Here is a 23056-nt window from a genome sequence, read left to right on the forward strand (position 1 = left end):
TTGCAACCGCTGCATCTGAAATTTATTGGCTCCATGGACTTCTTAAAGAACTTAAACAAATCGCCTCTACTACTCCACGAATTTGGTGTGACAATGTTTCTGCTACGTACTTGGCTGCGAATCCAGTTTTTCATTCGCGATCCAAACATCTAGAGCTTGACTTTCATTTTGTCAGAGATCAAGTGAGGAAAAAACAACTACAAGTTTCCTATATTTCAACGGCAGATCAACTGGCGGACTTACTCACTAAACCATTATCCAAGTCCAGGTTCATTGATCTCAGATTCAAACTAAAGGTGGTTCCCTCCTTTAGTTTGCGGGGAGGTGTTAGACAAAACACTTGAAGACCAAGTCCTTCGCTGGCTGTTATTATTTATCTGTTGTAGAGTTTGAAATTGTATTATCCATCTGTTGTATTTCCAGCTTTTTAGGGATTTACTTGCTTGTACTTTGTATTTAAAATACCTCTCTTGGCAGTAATCTATCATCACAAAAATTCCCTCAGTACCTTGGTTCTTTTATGGTGTTCGTTGTGGGAACACAATCTTGCGGGGGAGTATTAAGCCACGCGGATAAGATAAGTTTTACTCTGTTTATAATTCTGTTTGTATAGCTAAGTTCTATTTGTTGTGTACTTATCTTCTTCTGCCTATGCTTATCATATTGTAACAGCTCCCTCTACTTAGGTGTACAGCAGAAATACAATTAATCTCAAAACCAAAATTAATCTCTGAAATCTTATACTCATAATCTTCAGGAAACAATACAAAATAGAAGAGACATCTCCTCAGATAGAGTGGCAAATTCTTAGTGATCTTATACAAGGTTCCTGACCAAGGTCCTTCATTTTGATTGAGCTGCTCTAGTACCCTTGACCACTCCTCAGAAGTTGCATCTTTCTCTAACAATAGGCCTGCAACGTCTTTTATCATTTTCGGTAATCCTCCACGTCTCCTCAAAATTCTTTTTTAAGTTTTAGAAGCTCTAAAGGGATGTTCCCATTTAAAGAATGATTAAACAATGCCCAGCTTTCATCATCACTACGTAGTTGCAGTCTGTAAATGAAGTCTCTCTCGATGACTTGTCGAGTTAACCCAACTCTGCGAGCAGTGAAATTATTGTAGTACCATTTGATAGGTCCTCAAATGCAGGCCCAAGTTGATTCCAAAACACTTTCGTGGATACATTATCAACAACAATCGGATACTTGTTAGACTTCAATACAGCATTTAGCATCTTCCTTGATCTGTCTAAGAAATCGTTCGAATCATGCTTTGCAGATGACATATTCAAGTACTCTTCCCATGCAATTTTTCTCATGAGACTATCCATACTATCTGAAGGCACCCAAGCTCGATGTGGGAAATGGTCCATAACAGCATGATTCTCATAGATTAACTTTGCAAGGGTCGTCTTGCCAGTGCCTTCCATGCCTACAATAGAAATATATAGTCAGGCAATTTGGATCATCTTTAAGCAACATTTCCACAGTATCATCTATCGAAAATGGCAATATCAGCAGCCTTTTTAGCATTAGAAGAAGAGGAGGGATTTGGTTGTTCTCATGAAAATATCAGCAGGAATCCGCCTTGGTCTTCGTTGAACAGCACTGCGCCTTCTTGTATAGATGTCTTGAATCTTAGCTTTCAACAGGTCCATCTCCTTGTGAAGCTTTCGTTGAGAGAAGAAATTCTTCAAAGGCCCTATCCAAGTACTTGTCAATTTCTCTCTTTCATACAAGAATGACACAACAACATCCTCTGCAAAACGCAGCACATCATAGACTTCCTCCATCCAAGCCTCTTCTCCTTCACTTAATCCTTTAACTTCCAAAACTTTAAGAAAACCATGCAAGGAGGTTAGTTAGTCTCAGAACCATCTGGCTTGCCTTTTAGTGCAGGACTAAAGTGCCTGTCACTAAGTAATGCTGTGACTTCTCTTATAACAGGAGAAATAATTGTGTCTCCGACATCAAGATCCTTTCTGGACAAACTCCACCATGATGATACCGGAAGGAAAAACCAGTGGAGGTGTACGTCAGTTGCATGAGAGAGGTCAGTACTTATTTGATCTAACTTCTTGCTGAGTTTATATTGATCAATCAAATCCAAGAAATCTTGAATACAGCACATAACAATTCCACTCTCCATTTTTTTGCGATGCTTTTATAACTAAGACATCAATAATTTCTTCAATGTCATAAACAATCTCTCTTAGACTCTTCTTACAGTGAATCATATGGCGTGAATGGACAGTTTCTCTCAGTTTGGTTTCTATACATTCGAGCTGGTCTTCTAATCCGAGCAAAGAAACTGAAGACTCCTGAAGTAGAAGATTGGACAGTTTCCAGGACACTGCCAATGCGATGCTTTTCTCCTCATCCATTGATCTTACTAATTCTTTGTTCTGTTTCTCGAGCTCTTCCGGTGTTGAAATGGGAAAGAAATGGTAAATTTCTTGACAATTCAGAAACGAAACTGATGGTTGACAATTAGTTCTCAAATCAAAGATACACAAACGAAAAAGAGTGAAGTACGAGAGAGAGAGAGAGAGAGAGAGAGAGATGAGAAAAGATATTTTCTTTATTTGCAATATATTTCTTTTAAATGTAAATAACTAGGTTAGTTGGCTAAGTACAAGGACAGTTCCTATACTTGTAATATAAATAAATGATATGCACAGACTGTAGTACTCATTCAATGCGAGCAGAGATTCAAACATGTGTCGCACATGAGAAGTTTTTAAGTGAGTCGTACCTGATGGACTCGTATTGGGCCTGATGGACTAATATTGGGCCTTCATATGTTTGTGAAGTGGTTCAAATTGCCACTTGATAGAAAGTATTTGGATTAATTTCATGCTGATAACATTAGAGAATTATTTTGCAGAGATGAGATTCCTATATAGAACAAGAGATTATTTGTACAACATATAACATATAATACAACCGTTAGAAAATTATTTTTGTGGAGGTGAGATTCGTAGCACAAGCAACCTGCAGGAATTTGTCTGTAATTTTTCATAATTATTCAAATTCAAGCTGAGTCACAACCTAACAAAAAAATTTTTGGACAAAATCCCAAGAACTTTCTTGTACCTTCTGATTCCCTTCCCAACAATAACGTAAAGACAACAAGTCTGAAACTACTTCTACCAGCTTTACAATTTTTCATTGATGATATCAATATCAACTTAGGTTAACAGTTATAAACACTTTCTTGTACCTTTTGATTCACTTCTCAACAATAACACAAAGACAAACAAGAATGCAATAAACATGGCTCCAACAAAAGACAACCTAATTCTGACCTTAAAAACCCCATCACAAGTCCTGCATGCATGTTCTCATCAACTTCTTCACCCTTATCAAAACCCCATCAAGTTATTACTTATCTAGAACCCTAACAGTATTATCTCTCAGAAATGGAGAAGAAAACCTTCTTCTTACACAGAGATGGCATTTTCTTGCAAAACCCACTTTTTCTTTTTCTTGCTCTTGTACTAGGTTTTGTTGTAATGGATCCTTTCAAAATGGGTCCTTTAGGAAGACATGATTTCAGGCCTGTGAAGCATGAGGTTGCACCGTACAAGAAAGTGATGGGAAGCTGGCCGAGAGACGAGAAAGGTAGATTGGGAAATGGAAAGTTGGAGTTTGTGAACGAAGTTTTTGGTCCTGAATCTTTGGAGTTTGATGCGATTGGTAATGGACCTTACACTGGTTTAGCTGATGGACGTGTTGTTAGATGGATGGGAGAGGATGTTGGTTGGGAAACTTTTGCTGTCGTTACTACTAATTGGTGAGTTTTATAATACTAATTATTACTTAATTAGTTATTAGATCATCAAAAATAGATTTTAAATGAACTATACAGTGGATTTGTTTATGTCTTTTGTTGAATCTTTTTCATGGCTCGATAGATAATTTGATAAGCCAATGATTTTTGTCCATGTTTCAGAATACAGTTAATCAACGTGTTAACTAATCGATTACAGTAAATTTATTGGATTTTACAGTTTTTTTTTCTATAGTATCTCGACGTAAAATGAGTGTGCAAGGGGTTCTCAAGAATCGATTTTCCTTTTATAAAACTTAATAAAATCATTTATTTTTGGCTTTTTGGCCCCATATTGTAGGGTAGATCTCTAAAAATATGAAAGGTTTTCCTCCAAAGATTTTAACTGAATATCACTCTCAATTTGAAGATAAATTAATTCCATGATCCATCCATATGAGCGGGTGGAGAAACTTTGTGATGCAAAGAAAAAAAATTACTATAATTACTCAATTAATTGACATGTTTTCTAAATCTTTAATCTTGGCTATGGTTAGAAATTTTTTTTTCAAGAAAAAAAAACAAGAGCTATTAAATAATTATATATTTAGGTATCATCAACAGCGGAATTAGAGGTGCCCAACAGTGGCAGCCGTCCCCTCAATTTTAATTTTTTTTTTAAATTTACCTTGTAAAAAATATAAAAAATTTTGCTTTTTACCTGCAAATGATTTTCTTTGATATCATCCCTTTTAAATTCCCCTAATTTTTTTTTCTGGTTCCGTAACGGGAATCATACCACTAATTTTGGGATATTGGCTTTGAAAGGTCAGAGAAGCTATGTTCTAGAGGAGTTGACTCAACCACATCGAAGCAATGGAAGTATGAGAGAGTGTGTGGTCGTCCACTTGGGCTAAGGTTTGACAAAAAGACTGGAAATTTATACATTGCTGATGCTTACTATGGCCTTATGGTTGTTGGACCAGAAGGAGGACTTGCCATTCCTTTGGCAACTCATGCAGGAGGGAAGCCTATTCTGTTTGCTAATGATCTTGACTTGCATGAAAATGGCTCTATCTTCTTTACAGACACTAGCAAGAGATATGACAGAGTGTAAGTCAAAAAAAAAAACAAAAATGCATTTCTTTTCTTTTCAATTTTAGTTAATGAAAATGTGTAGTTCATAGGAATTTTTTTTTTTTAACAGGAGTCATTTCTACATATTGCTGGAAGGAGAATCTACTGGTAGACTTCTCAGATATGATCCTCCAACTAAAGAAACTCATGTAGTATTGGATGGCTTGGCATTTCCAAATGGTGTTCAACTATCTAAGGACCAAACATTTCTTCTCTTCACTGAAACCACCAATTGCAGGTTAGTTTCTTTCCACTATCTATAAAAAGTACAATGGCAGTGTCAGGCAAAAGCTTTTTAAGTAGTTTTTAATATTTTAATTTCTATTTTTTACAGTATTCGATAACATAACCTTTGAACTAGATTTTAGAAATTAAAATAGCTTTTTATAAAAAGTTTATCCTTATAAAAAGCAGCTTTTAGCATGCTAAAAATTAAATGTTGTATAAGTTACATTTTTATAAAATACTACTTTAACCTTTAAAAGCCAATTCAAACGCTATATTATGCATCAAAACGCTAAGAACTACTTAAAAAGTTATTGCCAAATACAGTTTAAAACAGCTAACAGCTGCAAAAACAATGAATTTTGCCCAACAGGAGCGATTACTTTTATTTTATGAGATTGAGATTAATTGATTTTGTAAAATCTGTGATACACTAGATTAATGAAATACTGGCTAGAAGGTCCAAGAACAGGAAGAGTGGAAGTTGTAGCTGACTTACCAGGTTTTCCAGACAATGTAAGATTAAATGAAAAAGGTCAGTTTTGGGTAGCAATAGATTGTTGCAGGACTCAAGCACAAGAAATTCTTTCACACAATCCATGGATCAGGAACTTCTATTTCCGGTTACCAGTCAAAATGAGCTTGTTAGCAAGAATGATGGGAATGAAAATGTACACAGTAATTTCACTGTTTAATGAAAATGGTGAAATTTTGGAAGTTCTTGAAGATCCAAATGGGTTGGTAATGAAATTAGTAAGTGAAGTTAGAGAGGTTAAAGGGAAGCTTTGGATTGGAACTGTTGCTCATAATCATATTGCTACACTCCCTTATCCTTAATTAACCTTAAGTTAAACCAAATTATTGTTGATTAGGTTTAATTATTGATTGTGATCTGTACTAATTAATGGCTTTGCTATTATCGTTTTTAGGAGTTTCTGTAAAATAATGTTGATGATTTAATGTTTTTGAACTTTTTATCATTTGTGCTATTTTTTTTTCTCTGTCTCTTCTCTTGTGTGATTTATAAAAACATTTTCTTAATATTTATTTTGAATGATTAAATGATGCAATGTTAAATTATATTTAAAAATCTTAATTCTTAAAGTAATAAATTAATATTTATTAGCCGATAAATTATTGTAATTCAACTGATATAATTACTACCTCTGTCCCAAAAAGATAGTCCACTTTCTATTTTCACACAGATTAAGAAATACTAGTTATTATGGTTAAAATAAAATTTTATTCATATAACTTTTCTGTTATGCTTATCTTAAGTAACACATGAGCAATTATTACATTAGAATAATAAGTAAGAATTAATGAGGGTTTATTGAAAATAGTAAAATTTAAGGATTAACTATAATGAAAAAAAAGAAAGGTGGACTATTTTTTTGGGATGGACAGAGTATTCTTTTTTCTTCTTGAAATTCTCATATATTAAATTGAAATAATTATTAATTTTTTTATAAACAAATAAGGTATAAAAAGATTTAATTATAATGCAATAAATTCAAATGAATTTAAATTATATTTTAATTCTATTATTTAATCATAATTATATTTTAATTCTATTAGTTAACTATAATATTGTAATTTCATTATTTAATAAAAAATTTAAAATTTATTAAATATAAAAAGATTAATTATAATGAAATCCATTAAAATTCCATTGGATTTCATTTAGTTTGTAATTCCATTTTGCAATATTAAAAAAACACTTAATGTTCATTAAATGTAAAAAAAAAAAAAAAAAAAAAAACTTATAATGAAATCAATTATACCTCATCATATTTCATTAGTTCTTAACTTCATTATTTAATAAAAAAATTTAAGATTTATCAAATGTAAAAAGATTAGTCATAATGAAAAAAATATAAAATGTCAAATCAATATTTTCATACTCTAATATATATCAGAATTCATTCTTTATAAATTATATTTTTATAGATATAGATAGATTTTATTAAGATAATTAATCTTTGTTATTTTAAATTAGTCTGAATCTATTTCAAATAGAATAATTAAATTATAATCCGTCCAACGCTAATTAGTATTTCTTCACGTCGCTCCTTCAAACGACATGGAGAATCATCCTTCATTTCCTCTTCTCGTTTTCTTTTTACGTTTCCTTTCCTTCCTTTCTGTCGCCATCCGCTTTCTTTTCCCTCCCAAATTAACAGGTGAAAATCCCCACTGGAAAAGCTCGACATTCACCATCGCCACGTGTACCAACGATCACATCTACCTAGGAGGATGAACATGGCACGTCAGTGTCCTATCACTCTGCCTGCTTCTTAATCAAGCTCGCAAAAACCATATTTAAAGCTTTCAGCTTTATACCTTCATTCCTATACTCAATCTGTCAATCATGCAGAGGTTCATTTCCCTCCGCTTCAAATCTGTTTCGTCAAAATCTTCTGTCTTCTCTATATCGCCTTTCTCCGCTTCGCTAAATTCTCATCTCTCCAATTCAATTAGCTCATCTGACAACCACTCTCAATCCAATATATCTAAATCTCCTTCGAATTATTCCAGTTTCGCTTATCAATCGCAAATTCTAAATCGTAATCAGGACAATTTGCGGAATTTTGATAGAAATAGGGGTTTTATCAGGAATTTTAGCGATGGAACGGCTCGAGATTCTATGGAATATGATGTTGTGATTGTTGGAGCTGGACCGGCTGGCTTGTCGGCTGCAATAAGATTCAAGCAATTGTGCCGTGAAAAGGGTGCGGATTTATCCGTCTGTGTTCTTGAAAAAGGCGCTGAAGTGGGTATGTTTTTTGTGTATTACTGTGAAATAACCTTATCTTTTAAAATTATGTTTGAATTGCATTCCCAATTTTAGTATGATTAAGCTTTTGAACTCTGTGTGTGTGTGTGTGTGTGTGTGTGTGTTTATTTTTTTTGTTCTGGTCCTCTCCTTATTGATTCTCCAAAATGATATGGTGATAGTGGTAGAATTTTCAGATTAAGAAAATTGCTTTTCAGATGATATCATTAGAAGCCTGAAATAGTTATTGTGAGAAGCTCATGGAAATCATTTGGTAAGTAAAGAATAACACGTTAATTAAAATTTACTTGAAAAAAATGCATTTTCAGTTACAATGCACATGACCAGAATGTTTGATGTAGATAAGATAGGCATGGTTGGTAGAGATAAAATCAGTTGGAGGAACAGTAGGTCTTGTTGGCTAGAAGATGCTTAAAGGATAATAATTAGACCCAAAAGAACGCTTCAATGTTACTTGGGGGTCTCTTTTTCTGTGAAGTGTTGACCTAGTGGATCATGTGCTGCATATTCTACTGACAAATTTGACCAACTGTTACTTTTGTTTAATTCCTTATGAGTCTTTGAAAATCAATGGTTCTTCTGGGTCTTGAACTTCGGATTCTTTGATATTGATGCAAGCATTGTGGTTGTGTGAATTGTAGCATCCAAGTTATTTGTAGACCTGCAATTTGTTCATTTTTTTATTCAATGTGATATAGGTGCGCACATCATATCTGGGAATGTGTTTGAGCCCCGGGCATTAGATGAGCTTCTCCCACAGTGGAAACAGGAAGAGGTTCTTTTTCTAGATTCTCTCTTATGTGCTGCTTGCATTTCTTCATGATGTACTGAAACAAAGTATGTCTTGAGTATCTATACCAGCCTAGCAGGCCATACTTGATTGATATCACATACCGAGAGTCACTCACTTTAGAATAAAGAATATGGAGTCCAACTATTTGCAATTTTGCTTTATATGAGAAAATGTTGGATCCTCTAGTACATGCTTCATTAATCTAGTTCAACACTTAAGAATTGATAAATTTTATATTTCATGTTTTCCAGTTTGATGAATCATCATAAACACAGAATAAATACAATTATTTGCTTCCAAGAAACTTGTTTTTTGGGGTTCAGATATGCCTATAATGTTTTAAATCTCAAAAAGTTATGCAGCACATAGAAATTGTAAATTGTAACACCATGAACCACTTGAGTCTTATTAATGTTCCTTGCCAATTTCTTTTACAGGCACCAGTCACTGTCCCTGCTTCTTCTGACAAGTTTTGGTTTCTTACAAAAGATCGTGCCTATTCACTTCCATCTCCCTTTGATAACAAGGGGAATTATGTTATAAGGTAGTTATGCAATACATTTGTATGTTGTATAGGGCATGTGGAGAAAGCATGCTCAGATCTCATTCTGGACCATAAAGCTGGCCCAATTTTCTTGCTGAACCTGTCAAATGCTAACAGTTAATGTTTGATATTGTTTTCTCTATGCAATTTTCTTGTAATTTGAGTTCTCAAGAAATTCACTGGACAGTTCACCATTTTGTGGCATGTGGAGTTGTATATGTTACATGACAAAAGTTTTTGCATAATTCTGTGTTGGGGCCTCTTTGTATTCCATATAATTTTTGTATTGTTTCTTTGCCTTCAATCAATCCTGGTTTAGTGGCTGCTCTGCACTGGACAGGTAACATGCTATTGGTCAGTGGGATTGCTTTGATGGTTTAACCACCACGTGGCTCATACTTAATATAGGTTGTCACATAAAACTGAAAGTGGAGAGCCCCTTGTTTGTCCTTTTGGTTGTGATTTCAGAGCTTGATCAAAATTGCACTTCATGATTTTGTATTTCTGCCTTTTCCACAATTTCTTGCTTAGCTTTTTTATAATAATAATGTTTGATGCAGTTTAAGTCAATTAGTACGATGGATGGGAGTAAAAGCTGAAGAATTTGGAGTGGAAATATATCCAGGCTTCGCTGCTAGTGAGGTACTGTTGTTTTGGCTTTTTAAATTCCTTAGCATATGACAAGAAGTATGTTACATACAAGTTATGCAATTTTACAGGTACTATATGATGCAAATGACAGTGTCATTGGAATTGCAACTAATGATATGGGAATTGCCAAAGATGGTTCTAAGAAGGAGAATTTTCAGCGTGGTGTAGAATTAAAAGGTAGGTGTCTCTCTATCTCACCATTCTTAAGGTGCAACAGTTGGCTTTCATTGGAAAGTATGTATGCAAGTCAAACATTTTAAGCAGTGATATTTATCCTATTATAATTCTTGGATGGGTTTCTGAGTTAGATTGGCATAAAGAATGAAGTCTACACATACTAGTATGATGTGATAATTAACCTTACTTACTGTATGATTTACTTAAATATGACTTGAAAATTTGATGCTAGTTGATTATTCATCATCAAAAACTTAAATATAGGGCCCATTATGCAAGTTATATTAGCATTTGTTAATATTCATTGTTATGCCAGCCTTGAGTATGGTTTACTTCTGTCAAGATGACTAGCTTTCAGGTGACATGGGCTCATTTACATATGGGTTACCTGATTACCTAAACATGCAGGTCGAGTAATTCTTTTAGCTGAAGGTTGTCGAGGATCATTGTCAGAGGTTTGCAAGAATAACTTTCTCGCTGCAATTAGCTGCAATATATTCCATAACCTTTGAGCTTCATCAGTCAACAGTTATGCTAATATCCACTTTCAATCTTCTTGCTAACAGAAACTAATTAGAAAATACAAATTGAGAGAGAAGGTCAATGCTCAACATCAGACTTATGCTTTGGGAATCAAAGAGGTGACCCACTATCAACATCACAAATATTATTTACGGTCACTGTGATTAGGTTGGTTAAAATATTTTGCATGTTGGCAGAACACTTCGATTGTGTTTTAATTGATGCTGAATGATATTCTTGGAAAGAATCTGATTTTAATTTATTATACCTAATATTTGAGTAAATTTGGTCAAACCTAATGTACTCAGTCTAGTTTTTTAGAGAATTTGTTTTGCACGGTTGATCAGGTTTGGGAAATTGATGAGAGCAAGCATAAGCCCGGTGCAATTCTTCACACATTAGGTTGGCCTTTGGATCGAAAAACATATGGGGGATCATTTCTGTATCACATGAAAGATAGACAGGTAGAAACAGTTTCCTGCGCTTCACCGGTTCTCATTTAATGAGGAGCCAATTAGATGCATGTGTTTTTGGATTGGTTCAATTTGTTTAATTTCCTTCTTTACATGCTGCAATTATGTAGCTATTCTTTATTGTATTTTTTCACTGTTCCATTAATTGTCATACAGGTTTCGATAGGCCTAGTGGTCGCTTTGAATTATCGGAATCCTTACTTGAGCCCTTATGAGGAATTCCAGGTAAGCTAGATTGAGTAGATTCTATGGGAATTTAACAAGTTCCCACGAATTTACACCAATTCTATCAATTTGTGAGTCTGCGAGATTCAACACACTTTTGTGATGTAAATTGTAAAATCATCCGAATTACGAGTTAACTCCCAATTTTAACAACAGTTATATGAGAACCGATCTTTTTATTGTAATATTTATTTGGCTCCCAGGCAGCTTTTTTTTTTTTTTTCCATATTTGCATATAATTTTGCATGCTATAGAAAACTTAATGCAGAAGCTCTACATGCCCTGTCTTGGTATTTTTTTTCACCTCAATACCTTACAGGATGTAATTGATTGGGTGTATGAGATGAGGTCATACACCTGTAGGCAAGATTTTTCCACTGTTTAATGCTTATTTTGGTTAGTTATGTTGAAATACTCATGAATCTGAGGTCTATATCCATAATTTTAATTCTTCATTTATTAAACACATCTATTTGGGACCTTACTCAAGTTCCAGTTTTTGGCTTTTGGTCTTAGAAACTTAAGCATCATCCAGCCATCAAGCCACTTCTGGAAGGTGGAACTGTCATTCAATATGGGGCTCGCACTTTAAATGAAGGCGGTATTCAGGTGAGTCGATGTCTTTCATTTACAGATTGGCAGCAACATAAATATTGTACCAAAAAACAATGCATTTGTGAAGTTGTGGGAAATTTTATGTAGTTGGTGATTTTAAGGTCCAATCCCAAGTGCATATAACAATGGACTAAATTGTTCAGATTGTATATGATGCATAATTATTGCATCCGTTCTACATGCTATGCAAATATGAATATGATGCTAGTTAAATTTCAGTCTATTCCATATCCAGTTTTCCCGGGAGGAGCAATTATTGGATGTTCTGCTGGCTTCATAAATGTACCAAAAATAAAGGGTACACATACTGCTATGAAATCAGGTGCATCTTCTTTTCTCATGGATGAATTATCTTCATTTTATATCCCTGCTTCATGTTGTAATTAGTACATTTTATAGATAAAAATGAAGTTTCATTACAGTTAAAAGCTTACTGCAAATAATGTAGATAACATTAAAGGAAATAAGTTTGGAGGCTAAGGATGTCAAATGGATTGTCTTCTAGATTATATCTCTGAGTGGCTATATTGTTAAATTTTATTTATGCATACTTTTCTTGAAGAAGAAAATCGGTAATTCCCTTGCTTTGTCTTTTGGTAAATATCAGCCTCTTTTCTGGCCTTTTTCCTGACTGACTTAAAGAGAAAAGGGGAAAAAATAGAGAGGGAGATTTCTCATGTATATATTTAAACAGACACACATGTGAATAGACACATGAGAGGATCACTTTACTCAGCCATGTTCATAGTTCTTTGACAAACATTGCCAATTGTTCATATGTTTTTACAAGTGTCCAATTTACTAAAACTTGATGCCTGTATCCAATTGAAATCCTATATTCTTTTTATGTTTGAGAGCATTAGGTGTGAGCACTATTTGGTTTTAAACCAAAAACCAATGCAGTTCAGTATGTTTTTTTTTTTCCTATGTCATGGTAAAAATACCAAAAGAACTGAACTGAACTGAACTGAATTCTATATATTTCTCTCTCTGTTTGTCTGTTTGTGTGTGTGAGTGTGTGTGTGTGTGTGTGTGTGTGTGTGTGTATATATATATATATATATATATATATAGATATATATGTATATTGGTTCAGTTTGGTTTTCTTACTGCTCTTTTGTTTTTGTTTGTTTTTTCTCTCCAATAAATCGTGATTATTTTGATTTCGCTATCAAAAGGAACTAACCAATGCTTACCGCTAGAGGGTATGCTTCTTTCTGGGATCATGTTTAATGCTTTATTATTTCGAAATGAAAACACGTGCAAGCTCAAGTCTTTTAGCTTATTCTAACTCTCAGGGCAGTACTTCAGATGTTCCATGTTGAATATAAGTGGTTATATTTATCTCATGACACTTCTAAGCTGTGTTTATGACCTTTTAGTTGTGCACATCTGCATATGCATGAGTGTCATTGTGAATCTAACTTTTAGCCTCTCAGAGTAGGCCCGTTTACTGTGCTAATCCCTCGTGAACTGATAAGCATTGCTAATAATCATCAAGTGTCATATATTTTTCCTTTTGGTCAGTTTAATTGCATGCTACACTGTTGTTTACTCAAAAAATAATTGGTATATAATGACATAACTACATTAATAAAAATTGCTTATCGCAGTTTCATGTGTCCTTTTAAGTTGCAATGAAAACAGGGCATCCCGAAATAATTGTGCTTTGTCTTTTTTTCTGATAAGAGTTGTTTTGGGGATTAATATTTATTAATTACTACTTAACTGTTGTATAGGAATGCTAGCAGCAGAAGCTGCATTTGGCACTCTTCATGAAGGCTCAAATTTGGAATTGTATTGGGAAACTTTAAGGAATTCATGGATATGGGAAGAATTGCACAAAGCTCGTAACTATCGACCTGTAAGTAAAGCAATTCCTTGACTTCTCCTTTTCTTTTTGATCTCTTTGCTTTAGGCACTCTACATTGTGAGTTTTGTGACCTTTGTTAACTATGGTCCATTCTATACTTGCATTTTGGTTCCTCTAATTGATGGGAACCTGAAGTGATCATTAATGTGCTCAATTAGTTGATGAATTACATATTGGACATAACATAAACTTTACTGATCTAAGAGCTTATGGGTTGTCCGATAAGCAAATGATTAAGATGGTGTGGCTGCTTGATTAAAAAGATTAAGAAAAAAAATTGTTTCTTTTATATATATATATATATATATATATAATATTGTTTCATTCTGAAAGATGACCATTCTTGTAGGCATTTGAGTATGGGCTTATTCCTGGAATGGCAATAAGTGCATTAGAACAGTAAGATGTCATCCTTGCTGAACTTTTTATCTTACTGCTGCTTCCATTTGTTGCGTTTAGCATGGCTAAATTTTCTGCCTTGCAGCTATATATTGAAAGGAAAGTCCCAATTCACACTGAAACATGGGAAACCTGATCATGAATCAACAGATGTAAGTAGACACTATTTTGAGAAACAATGTGTTCAAAATTTGCCATAGATAATATTTTTATTTTTTCAACAATCACACTGTCAGAGATAGGGGAATGGATGTCTCTTTGTTTATTTAATAAGAAAAGAATCAAATATCAAAAGATAATAACTATTAACAATCTATAGTTTATCCCTTCAGTAATTCTTTTTCTGAAGTAATGTCCTGGGGCTGAAGTAATAAATTAGAAATGGAATTAAAAAAATTGAATACTTCTATTTGCAAATTAATTCTCATAAGTGCGGCAATGGATTTGCAGCTTGCTCAGCTACACTCTGCTATCGAATATCCAAAGCCAGATGGGGTGTTGTCTTTTGATATACCAACCTCTTTGCACAGGTTTCTAAACATGAACACTTCTTCATATGTTCATGTATCATTTGACAGATGTTATGTAGCATCCTTTTTGCCTGCATGCATGGACGAATCTTGAATTATTCTTTGACATTTCATATATTTGGTCTTTTGTAGCGTTTTTGTCATGAAAAATAATGGGCTTTTGAGGACACCCTTTGATGGTGTAGATGCTATGCAATTAATGTGCGCAGGTTTTTCTTTTGGTCAAAAGAATAATGTCTTAATAACGGGCATCATGATCGTCAGTCATGATTGACGTGTAACCTCAACCAAGATATTTCAGCCTTGTTCTCTCGTTTTTCCTTTTTTTTTTTTTTTTTTTTTTTTTTTTTTTTTCCTTTTTGTCTTCTCATTGACACCGAAGGTCTCAAGTGAAAAACTTGAACAAACATCCTGGTTGGACACTTAAACATGGCTGTATGCTGAAAACAAGCAACCTGCCTTTACAACTTCTTTTCTTGTGGTCTGCATTTTCATGTTTGCATTACAGTAATTATATTCTTAATCTTCTTTTGATTATTTAGGAGCAACACAAATCATGAACATGACCAGCCAGCCCATCTTCTTTTGAGGAACCCCACGATTCCTGAGCTAGTGAATTGGCCAGAGTATGCTGGACCAGAATCAAGATATTGTCCTGCTCGTGTATATGAGTAATGTGCATATACTATGACTCGTGGGTGGTTAGTTTCCACATACAAATGGATCATATCTGATTTTTCATCTTGTATTGATGCAGGTATGTCTCAGATGACCAGACTCCGCCAAAGTTACAGATCAATGCTCAGAATTGCTTACACTGCAAGGTACTTTTTGATACTTTTATAGTATTTGTTTCCTACATCTGGAGTATGCAGCTGCTTAAACACATGTAGACTTGACAAAAGATGTTCAATACACAAAATTTGATTCATCAAAAGGCCTAAAAATCTGATTCATTAACAGTCAGATCTACCCATGGGAATGTAATGAGAGATGAATGTTGATTTTCTAATCTAGAAGGGTATCCATGTAGTCTGCAATTGTTCTGCAAAGGATGATCTCATGTCTTCTTACTTTGTAGCATGTTTGTACATCAGACCATCAGCTTAAACCAGTTGTAGTAGCGGCAGACATAGAGTAGAGTAGTTAACCAAAGTCTTAGCTTTTTTTGAGAATAGTGATGACACCGTGTAACTACTGCTTTCTTTTTCTCTTTCCATTTTAAGTCTGTTGATTGCATACATCTATGCTTTCTGTCTGTTTGCATTTAGTTAGTACGCTAGATGCACTCACCATTCATGCTTGCAGTTTCTGCCCCTGAAACATCTAGGATACATGTTTCAGTTGGAAGCAAAGAACATTAGCAAGTTTGTTTGAACCTGACAAACAATATATCTTTCCACCCTGATACAAATTCAAGTTCCTGCGCTTTCGTGGCAACAATTTATTTATTCCACAAAATAGTTTTGAAAAATTAAAGAATTTAACCTTCTAGTGACATTCCTAATTTGATTTTCGGAGCTTTGCAGTCTTTCTTTTCTTTGATTAATTGGGCTTGAATATTATCGTTACAGGCATGCGATATCAAGGACCCAAAGCAAAACATCGAGTGGACAGTGCCAGAAGGAGGTGGAGGTCCAGGATACTCAGTAATGTAGATTTTAGTACTAACCATTTCTGCAAATTCTTACATTTTATGTATAGGACTTCAAAGTTTAAGCAATACAATAATCTAAAAAATAAAAGCAAACTCAAATAATTGTCGGTCACATTGTACAGGTGAAGAACAAAATTGAAATTTAATTGCACCTGCCATATCGATTGAATTGATCCTATTTATGTATTATGTCATTTAAGCATGAAAACGGTTTGCTGACTGGAAGAAAATCTAATACTTCCCTGTGGCAATCTTTGTTTGGATGTAAAATTATGAAAAATCAGCCGTAAAACATCTGACAAGTGGGGTGGTTCTAACCGGTTTCATTCATTGATGTTGTAAGAATATCAGCCCTTGGGTCATTGAAATTGAATTTTGGCCCTTCATACATCACTGTACAGGAGCTGCCACTATGAAGATGCTTTTGCAGTGTACATGGCAGGCAGTCACAATTGCTAATTGTTACATTTCTTGCACTTGGTTATTGCCTGTTTTTTGTTTAAGATTAAGATCGTTGTTCATTTATATCCTTCCTTCAGCATTGGAACCACTGGTTGAACTAGCAGTTCTAGGTCAATTAGGTCTTACACTAGGGGTAAAAAATAAGAAATATGAAAATCTGAATTGAACTTGCCAACTAGGAATCGGCAGAATTAGGACTCGATTTGGAACTTTAGGAACGTATAGAATAAATTTTAGTCCAAATTCAATAATTTTTTAGCTTAAAATTGCCAAATTCATTAAATTGAAACTCTCTGTTGAACCGATAAGGTTTATTATCACCATTACTGTCTACATATACATGCGACATGTTCTAGTGCCAAGCAATAATCTTTTCCTTTTTTATTTTTTTATTATTATTTTTTTGACAAATTATAATTAAGAATGATCACTTTTGACCATTGCCAAGAAGAGCTAGAAAGTAGAAACGCCTTATTTCTTTATGTCTCCCTTCTTCTCGAATTCAACTTCCAAAGGAGATTCTCATATTTAGAACCTTTCGGGGTGATCTGTTTATTATTCTATCGTACTTTCTTCTCTGTTTAACTTAAAAGTCATCGAGATAATTGATAATATTTTCCGTGGGATAACTGCAAGGGTTACCATGGCCATGTAGCCATGTCTACCTTGAAGAGAAGCACCTGCACAGCACAGGAATGGGAGTAGGAAACAAAGTAGGAATGTCAGCATAAATAACCAAACAGCATTGAGAATCCAATTCCTTATGCCTCTCCCTCCTTTTAAGAATTTACCAATGTACCAAATAGAAATTGGCTCCACTAACAATAGCACACCAATCGGAATATACATAAAAAAAAACCACTAGCTGCCAATCTCTGTACGGCTATGGTCTCGCAACAACTAAATTTACAAGCACCGTATGGTGTGGCTGGCCTCTCGGAGATGAGCAAACCTGCAAATTTTTCTATTTTAACAAATCCCCATCAAGGTATAAAAAACCAAAAAGAAGGGTATATGAAATCAGAACAAAGATGTTCCTACATACACTATATCATGTAAATATATCACATAATTCAATCTCAGACTGAACTTAGAATATAGAATTGCCTAAAATAAATATATAATATAAATGTTCTTAAACATACTGGGGGAAAAAATTAATAAAATGAGGTTTCGGAGAGAGAGAGAGAGAGAGAGTGAGGACATCCTATCTGACAACAGACTGCAACTAGGATTTTACATAAAAGCTGCCACCCTTGTACAACACGGCCCAGTGGCCAAATCCCTCAGTCATTGGTTGCAGTAGAGCTAACATCCGATGCATTATCTTTCAGGTTTTGAGAAGACATATTTCCTCTCATCTTCAAATCTCCAACTTGCTGCTGTTGATCCTGCTGCTGCAATTGTTGCTGCTGAAGCTGATGCAGTTGATGCTGCTGGAACTGATGCTGTTGTTTCTGAGAATGAATTTGAAGCTGTTGAAACTGCTGTGTGGTCAAAAGAGTATGCACTGAATGATTGTTGGGATAGAACTGTTGGCCCCCTCCAAATGAAGAAAAGTTCATCATGGACCCACCACCATTTGCCATAGCTTGACCAGTCAACACTTTCAGATGCTGAATTTCTTCTTTCAGTGCATCGTTTAATGCTATAAGAAAAAGAAAATAACATTATTATGACAAAGCAGAAAGTAGAATACAAATGCAAGGTTAAATAAGACAAACGAGAAGGCATTTAAGCCCTTATCTATGCTGATGATGAGAAACCTAACTAAAATTATAATAATTCCCACAAAGAAATTTGTCATACATCATCTTCATTGTGAACTAAATAAGAACCAGGCAAAGAACACCAAGCCAAACTTGTAGGTTTCTTCCCGCATTCAATAGTTCTAAGCAACTGTCTCCTAGTGAATCGTACATTTAGACCTAAAGTCTAATAAAAGTCAAGTCGATTTCCAGAAGCCTGGTATAAAAACCTCCAAGCATAAGGTGAAAGAATTTTGCGGTTTCATTTCTTATGGTACAGAGCATTGATTGTTAATAAATAGGATATGAGAAAATACATCAAGGAAAAATAATCAACTCTTCAATTTATAGACAGCTATCAATCATTTGAGCAAACATAATTCAGAACAAAAGAAGTCCAGCACACTTGTTATCCGGCATTACAAAAATAAGCAAGCCACAGTTCAATCAAGAAGCTTAGACATTTATTGGTACAGAAACAGCTTTTGCTTGCATGTGTATATATGAGCATGCATCAGAGAGACAGACAGAAAGAGGGAGCTCTCTCTGGTTCTGTTCACAAGAATAGTACTAAGTATGAGCATATGAATTTCTTTATTTCTTGTCTTTGTTGACTTATTTAAGCTTCTGGTGAGCTTATTTGTATTGTGTTATACTCTTGTTTGAATATTCAAAAGAAATTTAGCATTTCATTAAACTGTGATATGGCTTCTAAATTGGGTCTAGTATTTACTTCCACAAAACCAGAAATGAATAAATAAACAAGGGAACAAAATAATAAATAAGCTTTGGTTTCTAGATAATTGTCTTACCATCTTGCAAGTGAACTTGTTGCTCCATCGTCTGCAACCGCAATTTGAGTTCACTATTTTCAGCAGTCAGACCATTTGTATCCCTCTGGCAAGAAAAAACCAAGAAGAAAATGTCACATCATCATACGAGTTATATAAGTTTCTGAATAGTGAATACGAATTCGAAGAGTGCATGATAAACAGGTTACGTAGAATAGAAAATGCATGGTGTGATCATTTCAGAGTATACACCTTTCATTGGAAATAAAAATAAGGACAGAAGGATTGTTAACCTGAAGCAATTTACCTGTAATAGAGTCAATTGAGCAGACAATGATGTTGCCTCTGTTTGCAGTGTCTGCACTTTCCGTTCAAGTTCAGCTATGTATCGCATCTTCCTTTCCTTAGACCTTGCAGCTGATTGTCTATTAGCCCAGATCCTATCATACAGCATGAAAGAATATGAGAAGTCAATTTAGAACATATAACAAGATTACAAACTTAAGGGTGAGATGCAGGGACAGATAGAAGGAAACTCTATTTAAGCAAACAAGGATTAATCCCTATTTAACAAACAAGGGTGAGTCTATTGTTATAGAACATCTATATTACTGGATAGTCCTAACATAAGTCCCTCATATGCCAGCCGTACTTGTCTTCTATGACAAACACAATATGATCAGGGAAAAATTCACCTCCACACTGTATAAACTATTACCAACAAACTAAAAGAAACCCATAATAAACATGTTTCAAAAGAATTCAATTTCTATCAAATGTAGACACAATTTTAACTTCCAAATATCTTCCATCCATACATGATAGTTCTACTATCCTAGTCTGTGGGCACATGCAAGGCACCACCTTCATTGCATTTGTTAAAAAACATTTTTCTTCTGAAAACACGCCCTTAAAAGAACTCAGACCTCAAACAATAATTAATTAAAATACACAACTAAACACATGATACCTTTTCGCACGTTTAGGATCAATAAGAGCAAGTTCAGCAAGCTTTGCAGCAGACATGGCTTTCTTAGAATCAGCTGCTGAAACATCATCCACACCTGACATGAGCATCTCTGGCTTGATAGTGGTTGACCCATCCATGGACTGGCTGTGTTGGTGCCTAACTCTAGGCCTTTCACTAGGCCCAGCACTGACATCTACTGGTGCTTGAGCTGGTGCTGATGTTGGTGCTGCTGGTGTTAGGGCTGATGACTCTCCCAATTGCATGCCCGATGTGGCAGAGGATGCATTAAACTTATCCATATCGAGGTACATTGATAACAAATCTTCCTCAGTCTCATCAGAGAAAGAGGGTCCATCTGCACCACCTACAACTCCAAGATCACTATCAAAGCTAATATCATCAGGGAGAGTGAGGATCTCTGAATGAGCACGACGGTGACCCAAATTCTTAGGTGGATTATCAGGCATCCGGCTAATGTCATGACTAAAGCGGCTAGAATCTGATCCATGACCAAAATGACCAGGGTCCGAACTCGCACCTGGAGCCAGTGGAGGAAATGCAGACGATGATGGCTCCGGTTTCACATTAAAATTACTCCCAGATGGTGAAAAACTAGAGAAACGACCAGATGGAGGTGGTAGACCGCTACAGTGACCTAGGGCTTTATCCTTATCCATCTAGACAAATCTCAAAACCTTGCAGAAAGCTACAACTTAAAAGATTTTGCACATAACAGATAGGGGAAAACCAACAGGTAGTGATACTGAGCAATATACCACCACAAATTCTAACAATCAAAGAGCAAAGGATATCCTAATCTTAGGGCAAAGAAATTATCAGCTCTATAAAATGAGATTCAGTATCTATTCTTCGAAGCTATAATAGGCAACGAATAAAAGAAAAAACGGATAGTTGAAATGACCCTAGAATACAGAAATGATATTTCAAGACAAGAGATTGACCATTGTAATTGAGATACAAAGAAAACAATCAATTAACACAGATCACACAACAAACCCTAGACAAAATGGAGATCTAAGTAAAAAACGAGCTTGAAACATTTAGAAACGAGCGTTTTTCTTAACTTACAAACAAACCCTAGAACTGAGATACAGAGAGAGAGAGAGAGAGAGAGAGAGAGAGAGAGAGTAAAAAACCAAATTAAGCTCCTCGGGATGCGAGAGACAGAAATGTTCCAGCAAAATCAGGGTACCTTTCCTGGAAAATCAGACATGAATTCTCTCTCTCTGTCTTTGTGGTTATATTTGCATACTCTTAGATCTTCCTTTCGAATTATTAAAAATGGCAAACAAACCAAAGTGAGAAGCGCAGAGAATCCTCAGCTTTTACACAGAAATCGAATCCAATTCATCAAATCACATGCTCTCCCTATCACTCGCCACCTTCTTTTATACAAGACATGTATGATTATACTATATATAAATATATATATATCACACAGAGAGAGAGAGGGAGGAAGAAGAAGAAGCTTCTTGGAGATATGGCGCTGCATTTTGTTGTTGTACCCGTTGAAATTAGATGGGCTTACGTGTTCAAAGTACAATATGTGAGAAGCATGGAGTGTATAGGAGTTTGTTGGAGGTTAGTGTACAGGAACAAAAAAGGGATTACGTGCGGATTAGGACACTACAAGGGGGCTAGATATTGCACTTTAACAATATAGGAAAGTAATTAATGACTAATGCATTTTAGATTGCGTCATTTTCAACGGCCGTTTGGTTTACTTGTCTTAGTCTATATTTGGTTTTAAAAAGTAATTTGTCTGAATCATATTTTTCCATATTTTTTAATATTTGAGGTATTTAAAAAAATAAATAATAAAAAACATTTTTTTAATTGGAAGAAAAATTATGTTATTTTAAGGAAAATAATCACATTTTTAAATATTGAAAACTTATTATAAATTTATAAATATATATCTATTAATCTAATAATTATCAATACCATCACTCTTTTTTATTAGTGATAACTATTACCTCCAACCACCACTATTACTGTAACTATGATTTTTTTTCTCACATTATAATAATAAAATTTTTAAATATTAAATTTTTATGGTTCAAAATATTGTTCTGAATTTAAATTTTTTAATATACTTTTTGCTAATTTTTAATATTCTAATCAAATAATAGAAAATGAAGTATTTGAAAAATACTTTTCAAGAAAAATATTAAAATTTTTTTTTTAAATAAGTTATTTTTCAAAAATAAATGAAGCCTGAAAATCTATGTCTTTGGTAAAGATTTTAATCAGTAATGCACATTTCATAGTTTTTTAAAATTATTTTTCCTAAATAATCTTTTTATATAATTCTTTATTTATATAATATATTACAAAGTAGTATATCATTATATATACATGTATATAATTTATGAAAATTTATATATTTATATAAAATAAATAAATAAATAAATAGGAGAAAAATGAAAATAAATAAAAAGAAAAATTTTCAAAATAAGAGGACTCAAATCTTGAAATTTCTAAAATTAGGAAAACATTTTTGGGTTACGTGGCATTGCTTAATTTTTTTATTTTTCCTAAAATTTGTGTTATGTCACAATCTATTGTATAATTTTGACAATTGGCAAATAAATTAAAATGACAAGTAAAAAAAAAAAACTATATTAGTAAGTATAATTTATTTGTCATACTTATATTATTATTATCTCCATT

At 34.1% G+C, this 23056-nt stretch overlaps 4 protein-coding genes across 5 annotated transcripts; 2 read left to right on the top strand and 2 right to left on the bottom strand.

The window, feature by feature from the left end:
- Positions 1-1089: 1089 nt before the first annotated feature.
- On the bottom strand, positions 1090-1431 carry LOC149498780 (putative disease resistance protein At1g50180). Its single transcript, XM_089718129.1, has one exon. It carries the CDS (start codon positions 1429-1431, stop codon positions 1090-1092), a length of 342 nt encoding a protein of 113 aa, XP_089574255.1.
- A 1827-nt stretch (positions 1432-3258) lies between these two features.
- On the top strand, positions 3259-6115 carry LAP3 (Calcium-dependent phosphotriesterase superfamily protein). The gene is made up of 4 exons (XM_089725752.1): positions 3259-3797; positions 4602-4886; positions 4981-5148; positions 5573-6115. Exons 1-4 carry the CDS (start codon positions 3424-3426, stop codon positions 5970-5972), a joined length of 1227 nt encoding a protein of 408 aa, XP_089581878.1. The 5' UTR covers positions 3259-3423; the 3' UTR covers positions 5973-6115.
- A 1129-nt stretch (positions 6116-7244) lies between these two features.
- Positions 7245-16599, top strand: ETFQO (electron-transfer flavoprotein:ubiquinone oxidoreductase). 2 transcript variants are annotated; one of them, XR_001046557.4, is made up of 18 exons: positions 7245-7912; positions 8631-8707; positions 9163-9269; positions 9830-9911; positions 9989-10097; positions 10506-10552; positions 10664-10738; positions 10967-11083; positions 11249-11317; positions 11834-11926; positions 12152-12254; positions 13672-13796; positions 14155-14204; positions 14290-14356; positions 14655-14734; positions 15277-15410; positions 15492-15558; positions 16309-16382. XR_001046557.4 is itself a non-coding variant. In XM_012209813.4 (18 exons), exons 1-18 carry the CDS (start codon positions 7507-7509, stop codon positions 16390-16392), a joined length of 1887 nt encoding a protein of 628 aa, XP_012065203.1. In that variant the 5' UTR covers positions 7250-7506; the 3' UTR covers positions 16393-16599. The 2 variants fall into 2 exon arrangements, 1 of the variants encoding a protein (XP_012065203.1); XM_012209813.4 differs by having other exon boundaries at positions 7250-7912; positions 15277-15405; positions 16309-16599.
- A 1243-nt stretch (positions 16600-17842) lies between these two features.
- LOC105628410 (putative transcription factor PosF21) lies at positions 17843-21866 on the bottom strand. Its single transcript, XM_012209815.4, has 4 exons — positions 20363-21866; positions 19700-19832; positions 19414-19498; positions 17843-18501 (listed from the first exon to the last, which is right to left on the bottom strand). Exons 1-4 carry the CDS (start codon positions 21037-21039, stop codon positions 18140-18142), a joined length of 1257 nt encoding a protein of 418 aa, XP_012065205.1. The 5' UTR covers positions 21040-21866; the 3' UTR covers positions 17843-18139.
- Positions 21867-23056: the final 1190 nt, after the last annotated feature.

This window comes from Jatropha curcas, chromosome 1, assembly GCF_041381405.1.
Source record: "Jatropha curcas cultivar XTBG-Jc1 chromosome 1, XTBG_Jcur_1.0, whole genome shotgun sequence".
Taxonomy (NCBI): domain Eukaryota; kingdom Viridiplantae; phylum Streptophyta; class Magnoliopsida; order Malpighiales; family Euphorbiaceae; genus Jatropha; species Jatropha curcas.